At 34.8% G+C, this 6,941-nt stretch overlaps 1 protein-coding gene across 1 annotated transcript; it reads left to right on the top strand.

The window, feature by feature from the left end:
• The first annotated feature begins 800 nt into the window (after positions 1–800).
• pdcl (phosducin-like) lies at positions 801–6,897 on the top strand. Its single transcript, XM_051878421.1, has 5 exons — positions 801–921; positions 2,857–3,040; positions 3,200–3,381; positions 4,606–4,887; positions 6,121–6,897. The coding sequence occupies exons 2-5, from the start codon at positions 2,866–2,868 to the stop codon at positions 6,403–6,405; spliced, it is 924 nt and encodes a 307-aa protein (XP_051734381.1). The 5' UTR covers positions 801–921; positions 2,857–2,865; the 3' UTR covers positions 6,406–6,897.
• Positions 6,898–6,941: the final 44 nt, after the last annotated feature.

The following is a 6,941-nucleotide window of genomic DNA, read 5'->3' as shown; positions in this document are numbered from 1 at the left end:
TGTGTGTGTGTGTGTGTGTGTGTATTGCGAGTGAGTGAAATGAGTGTTGTGTGAGTATCAGGACAAACATGATGCTTCTTGTAAGTCACTTCTGCATGTAAATGTGAACAGTTTTTATTTATGGCCATATTGTTATACAGATTAAAACAAAGCACATACCTATATATGTGTGCATTTAATGCATGCATTTATAGGAGCTCTTCATATATTAATGGATTGGATTGTGGGTTAGGGTTAGGATGCACATTCTGAGAAATACACAGTGGCATGAGTGGTCTTCTGAAATGAAAAAGTCCCCTATTTGGTTTTGGTTTTTCTTTCAATCCAATGTAGGTTTCTGGGTTCTGGGTAGTGCTCATGGTTAGGTTGTGGGCTGGTTGTTTAGATGAAGGTGAACACTACATCAGCCACATAAAAATTAACACACAATGCCAGTGACAAATATCTTGCACGGTACATAAAATTTATTTAAGTTACATTTAACACATTCTATGCTAGCTGTTTATTTGAATTGAAATATATCTAATTAATTGGTTCCAGCTCAGTAATGTTGAAATTACTCTGAACAATTTTTTTGAGTAATCAACTTAAAAATTGGTATTTATGAAATAAATTATTAAGTTCCTCTAACAACTCAAAGAAGATTATAAAAAAAAATACTCAAATACAATAATGCTTAAACTGCGTTAATCTTTTGTTGATGAAGAGAGAGAGCAGCTGGTGGATTTTGAAAACAAAAGGTTAAAAAACATATTTGGAACGCCTTCTGTCAATCGTTTAAAGCTCTCATTGGCGTATACTCATGTCAGTCATCTCTTCTGCACTGTGATTGGTCAGTACGCGTGCTTGCAAGTAGAGCCAGTGTAGAATCTGAAGTGGCTTTTTTTCAGCGATTAGCTACGATAAAGAAACCAGATTTTGGTAAGATTCAATCGGGTTACCAGATTATAAATGCTTTAATAATCATAAAACACATCTTATTTCTAATACATATACTTTATTTTATTAGTAGTGCCACTGCCGTGTTGTGCTGCGGTAACCGACTAGCTAGCATATTAACATAACATGCTAACAAACATTCATCGAGAATCTCATTTTTATTTAGTTTTTGGTCGATTTTTAATTGGCAAATTAGACGCCCTGTAAGTGAATAGTATTGAATATTAATTTAGGTAATGTTTCTCAAACATTATGTGATGTTTGTAGCCAGTTAGCAGATCATGTTTGACACATTAGCTAATATCTGTTTACTTTTTTAGACGGGATAAATGTATACATATTTCGTACGAAATAGTTTATAATTGTATACATTCATATTAAAGGTATTATATGTTTAAAATGTGTTTCTAAGGCTAAGTCATTAGTCCTAGAAATGAGCTCCAGAGGGGATGAGGGCTAATTGGATTTCTTACCACAGTCTAACGTATTTTCCTCATGAGGATATTTTGAACTAGATTTGCATTTCTTGAAGGAATAACCAACACTTGATGGTCAGCAAAAGGATAGTGTTAGTGTATGATTTGTGTAATTATTTATTGTTAAAATAACCTAGAAAATATAAAGAAATCCAGAAGCATAAGAGAAGGGAACCCAGACTTTAAACATGCCAATACTAATACACACACTAATTCTTAATTTATGTATTTTTAGAAAATATTTTTTAAAACTAAAATACCTGGATATAATATTAGACTGATATTGTATTTATTGCATTCTATTGTAAATTTAATCGTGCAATGGTAGTACTATTTGCAATACTTCTACAGAATGTATTAAGTTAATTTCTTCATATACTAATGCATTTAACATTTCAAGTAGAATTAATGCATTAACTAAAGTTAATATATACATGTTTAAAACATAAACATGATTGTTTTATTTATAAAATAACATTAAAGGATTAGTTCACTTAAGAATTAAAATTTCCTGATAATTTACTCACCCCCATATTATTCAAGATGTTCATGTCTTTCTTTCTTCAGTCGAAAAGAAATTAAGGTTTTTGAGGAAAACATTCCAGGATTTTTCTCCATATAGTGGACTTCACTGGGGTTCAATGGGTTGAAGGTCCAAATGTCAGTTTCAGTGCAGCTTCAAAGGGCTCTACACGATCCCAGCTGAGGAATAAGAGTCTTATCTACTGAAACCATCATTTATTTTCTTATTTATTTAAATTATATACCTTTTAACCACAAAGGCTTGAAATGCGCCACACATTACGTAATCACGTTGGAAAGGTCACGCGTGACATAGGTGGAAGTACCAAGCAAGTGTTTACAAAGCGAACGTGCAAAGACTAAGTCAAACGCCCTTTACAAAAAAAGGTAAAACAACGATGTCGGACGATTTTAAAGTTGGAGGAGAAAATGAGATGGAGTTTTTCGCCCTACCGCGGTACATCCACCTACGTCATGCGTGACCTTTCCAACATGATTACGTAATGCGTGGCGCATCGCAGATGAGCATTTGTGGTTAAAAAGTATATAAATTTTATTTCTTTTAGAAAATGACCGATGGTTTCGCTAGATAAGACCCTTATTCCTCGTCTGGGATCATGTAGAGCTCTTTGAAGCTGTACTGAAACTGACATTTGGACCTTCAACCTGTTAGTAACTGTTGAAGTCCACTATACGGAGAAAAATCCTGGAATGTTTTCCTCAAAAACCTTAATTTATTTTTGACTGAAAAAAGAAAGACATAAACATCATGGATGACATGGGGGTGAGTAAACTATCAGGAAATTTTAATCCTGAAGTGAACTAATCCTTTAATGTCGTATGAAATTTGTAATTTTGACACTTCAGTGTGTAGTGTAGTACTAACACTCCAACTGTGGGTCTCTCACTTTTGTCTTAGTGTGTAGTCATGACGACACTGGATGATAAGATTCTAGGAGAGAAGCTGCAGTATTACTACAGCAGCAGTGAGGATGAAGAGAGCGATCACGAGGAAGAGGAGAACGCATCCAAAACCATCCGCGACCAGGGGGTGCTGGATGTGGAGCTCGACTACAATGCAGATGGCAGTTCGGTCAACACCGGTACGGTTAGATGTGAAATATGAAAACAAATTTCTACTTCTATTCCCAGCAACCTCATTTTTATTCACTTCAAATTAAATGATGCTGCCTTTACGTTCATCAACAACACATCCCTGTAGATTATTGACACATCTGACTGTGTGTGTGTTTCTCCCACAGGGCCGAAGGGTGTGATCAATGACTGGCGTAAATACAAGCAGCTGGAGAACGAGCAGCGCGTGGAGCAGCAGAAAGAGATGGAGCGGCTCATTAAGAAACTCAGCATGACCTGCAAGTCACATCTGGAGGAAGAAGCCGACAGACAGAAACAGAAGGAGCTGCAGGATAAGATCGCAGGCAAAGTGAGAAACTCTATACACAAATCAACTCACTGACTAGGGTTAAAACAGCAATGTTTTATATCACAACATAGTTGTTTTCATGGGAAATTTAAAGGGATAGTTCACCCAAAAATGAAAATTACCCCATGATTTATTCACCCTCACCCTAAATTAATTTTTCTTTATATTGGACTGGTTGGCATGGGCATCGTGGACTCATACTGACATCTAGCAGTGTAGCAAAAGTTTGTTTAAAAAAAAAACACACACATTTTTAATTGCAAAAGCAGTTTTCAGTAAATAACTATTTTTTCCTAAATATTTTTAGACTTATTATTAATATTATTCAATTATTGTTTAAAGGTGCACTATGTAGTTTTTTTTTTTGTGTGTTCAAAATGTATATAATGAGCGAATACATCATGAACCTGTCTTCCAATCCATGTTTTTGTCTTATCATGAATCTTTATGGTACGCCTATAATAAGTGTTTATATTCTATTTTAGACCGGTCGGGTCGGCACCGCTGCGTAGTATCCCACTACCTGCGTGACTCATTGTAGACATAAACAGAGAGGAAAAAGCTTCGGCTACAATGTTCTTCTGAAAGAAGCAGTTTTGTTTATTAACCGCTAGAGCACCAAAATGTGTCTATAGTTTTTATAATTTTTTTTTTTTTTTTTTTTTTTTTTTTTTTTTTTTTAGTGTATCATTTTATGTTATTAAAAAACACATGTTAAATGAAATAAAATAAATTCTAATTCATTTTTTAGGTTACAAAAATGGTCTTAATAGTTTTAGGGTGGGTTAACAACAATAACCCCGATAATTCTTAAGAAATGAATATTAAGTCTCACATTATATAAAGATTAAAAACGAATTATTCAAAATTAGTTTGCTCTCCCCATTACTAAATGTTAAGTCAATTCATCTTTTTTATAATGCTTAGGGCTGAGCAAAATGTTTTTTTTTTTTTCCCCGATTACTTCGAATTTAATGTTTTGCCTCTGTTTTATTATTTTTAAATCTAGAAATCGCGTTTTTGAATAAAAATGATAGCAAAAGTTACAATTAGACATGTTGACAATACAGTTCCTTTTGCTTGAAGATTGGATTCATCACACCGGTATGGAGATGAAGCTGGCCATAAGTCTGTGCGGAGGACTTGTCTGGTTCTTGTGGTCTTTGCTGAGGATCTGTGCCGAATGTCAGCATCAATTTCATTCTCCTTTTCTTCTGTCTTTAGATGAACCTCCGTGTGGATGAAGAAGAGGAGGAGGATGATGATGATGATGAGGCCTTCCTCCAGCAGTATCGTCTGCAGCGCATGGAGGAGATGCGGCGACAGCTGTGTGGAGGGCGGCGCTTTGAAAAGGTGATTGACATCTCGTCGGGGGAGGAGTTCCTGCGCGCTGTCGACGAGGAGGAAAAGAACACTCTGGTGCTCGTCCACATCTATGAGCCAGAGGTGCCCGCCTGCCAGGCCATGGATGGCAGCCTGCTCTGCCTGGCACTGCAGTACCCAATGGTAACAGAGAAACTAATTGTTTCATCTTAGGGCTTTAATTGTCTTAATGTCTTGTGATGTTTATCATAATGATAAATGTGCTGATTAGTACTATTATTATTAGTAGAAGTAGTTTTTAAGTGATTATTCACCAACGAAAAAAAATAGTCATCATTTACTATCCCTCATGTTTTTCCAAACCCATTAGACTTGTTTTTTCTGTGAAATACAAAAGGAGATTTTTAATCGAATATCTATACCTGCTCTTTTTCCGTAAATATTAAAAGTGGCTGGCAATTAGGACTGTCTCAAATCTGGCACACAAAAAAAAGCAGATAAAATGAGTTGTCAGCAGGGTTATTGTAGTTAACTAAAGCTAGAATCATAAAAAACAACCATTTTCATTACTTAAATGTTAACTAAATTAAAATATAAAACTCAAACTTCTTTTATTTCAGCTAGATTTCAAGGCAACATTCCTCATTGATGTTTAGTTAAACTTGATGTACTAAAATAACAAAGTAAAACTGAAATAATATAGTAATAATATAAATTTTATAGAAATAACAAACACTAATAAAATTGATAACAACAATAAAAAAAAAACTAACTCAAATTAGTTATTTTCTTTTAATTAAACTTTATGTACTAAAATAACTAAATCTAAAACTGTAATAAAAATTAAGGCTGTATTACTGTAATAGCTCAAATATTTAGCAATATATTGTGTTGTTATCACAATTGATGTCTTTTCTGTCTTTTTTTCCTTCTTATAATATTTGTTTCTACTATTATGGAAGTAATTTCCTCTTTACTATCTAAGATTTCAGGTACCATCCAAATGTAAGAGAATGTTGAAATTATTGTAATAATAACTTAAATAATAATAAAAAAAAATAGACATTTTAAAAAAACTAATAAAATTACTAAAATAGAATTATTAAAAATAAAAACATTCAAAATATCAACAAAAAAGTAATAACTAAAAATGAATTAACTATCAGTATCAATAAATTAATAAAACTATCAAACCAATAGTATCTCAGTGATACTAAAATAACATTGCTTGGCTACATTTAAATTCTTCTCAAGTCATTTGATAGCTTTGTGTGAGGAATAGACTAAATTGGAAAACATTCCCTGCTGCCAAATCTCTCAAACGTCATTTTTATGTTATGAATGTATTCCATCAGCATCAGTGAGGTATATGTGAGAAAAGTTGCTCATTTCTCTGTTCCTGTCTGTGACCTGCAGGTGAAGTTCTGCCGGGTCCAGGGCTCTGCGGTCGGCACCAGCGCTCTGTTCCGCAGCTCGGCCCTGCCGGCGCTGCTGCTGTACCGCGGAGGAGAACTGGTGGGGAATCTGGTGCGCGTGTCCGATCAGCTTGGAGATGATTTCTACGCCACAGACGTCGAAGGTCTTCTGCAGGAATACGGCCTTCTTCCAGAGAAATACACACAGGCAAACACACACTCATCTATTCGAAACGCCGCTGTCACTCACCCTAACGATTCAGACAGCGACCTGGATATAGACTAAATGTGTACACACAAATGTCTGTATACGTACATGCACACCAACACATAGATCCAGAAGAATATGCACTCTTGTATACGTTCACATAGTGATTCAGGCCCAATATAGTGACCAAAACCAGCGGTTGCAGCTCAAGATACACTACTGTAAACACAGGATCTCTCTACAAACGTTACGCCTGATATGAGAGATCCATTCACAGATCATCATTACTGGACCAAAACAGTGGATATCATTAGACGTGTGTATGTGTGTGTCATTTCAGACGCTTCCAGAATCGGGAGTGTTTCTTTATGCAAACAAAAATGCAAAACCCATTAGAGAATCCTGCGTTTATGTTTCACTATTTATTATATTTTTAGAATTATGTGTTTGTTTGTTTATTTGTGCGTTTTTGGACATCTTAGTTTGCTTTACCCTCTGTTAGTTTTATACATTTTGTATACATATCCATCATGACAAATGCAAAAATAAAAACAAATGGTTCTGAATTGACCTTGTCTTGTTGTTACTTTCATATGTGTGCTTTTTTTTCCTCG

Source organism: Ctenopharyngodon idella, chromosome 21 (assembly GCF_019924925.1).
Source record: "Ctenopharyngodon idella isolate HZGC_01 chromosome 21, HZGC01, whole genome shotgun sequence".
NCBI lineage: Eukaryota > Metazoa > Chordata > Actinopteri > Cypriniformes > Xenocyprididae > Ctenopharyngodon > Ctenopharyngodon idella.
Note: the sequence above shows the minus strand (reverse complement) of the source record. Positions and strands in the feature narration are given on the sequence as shown.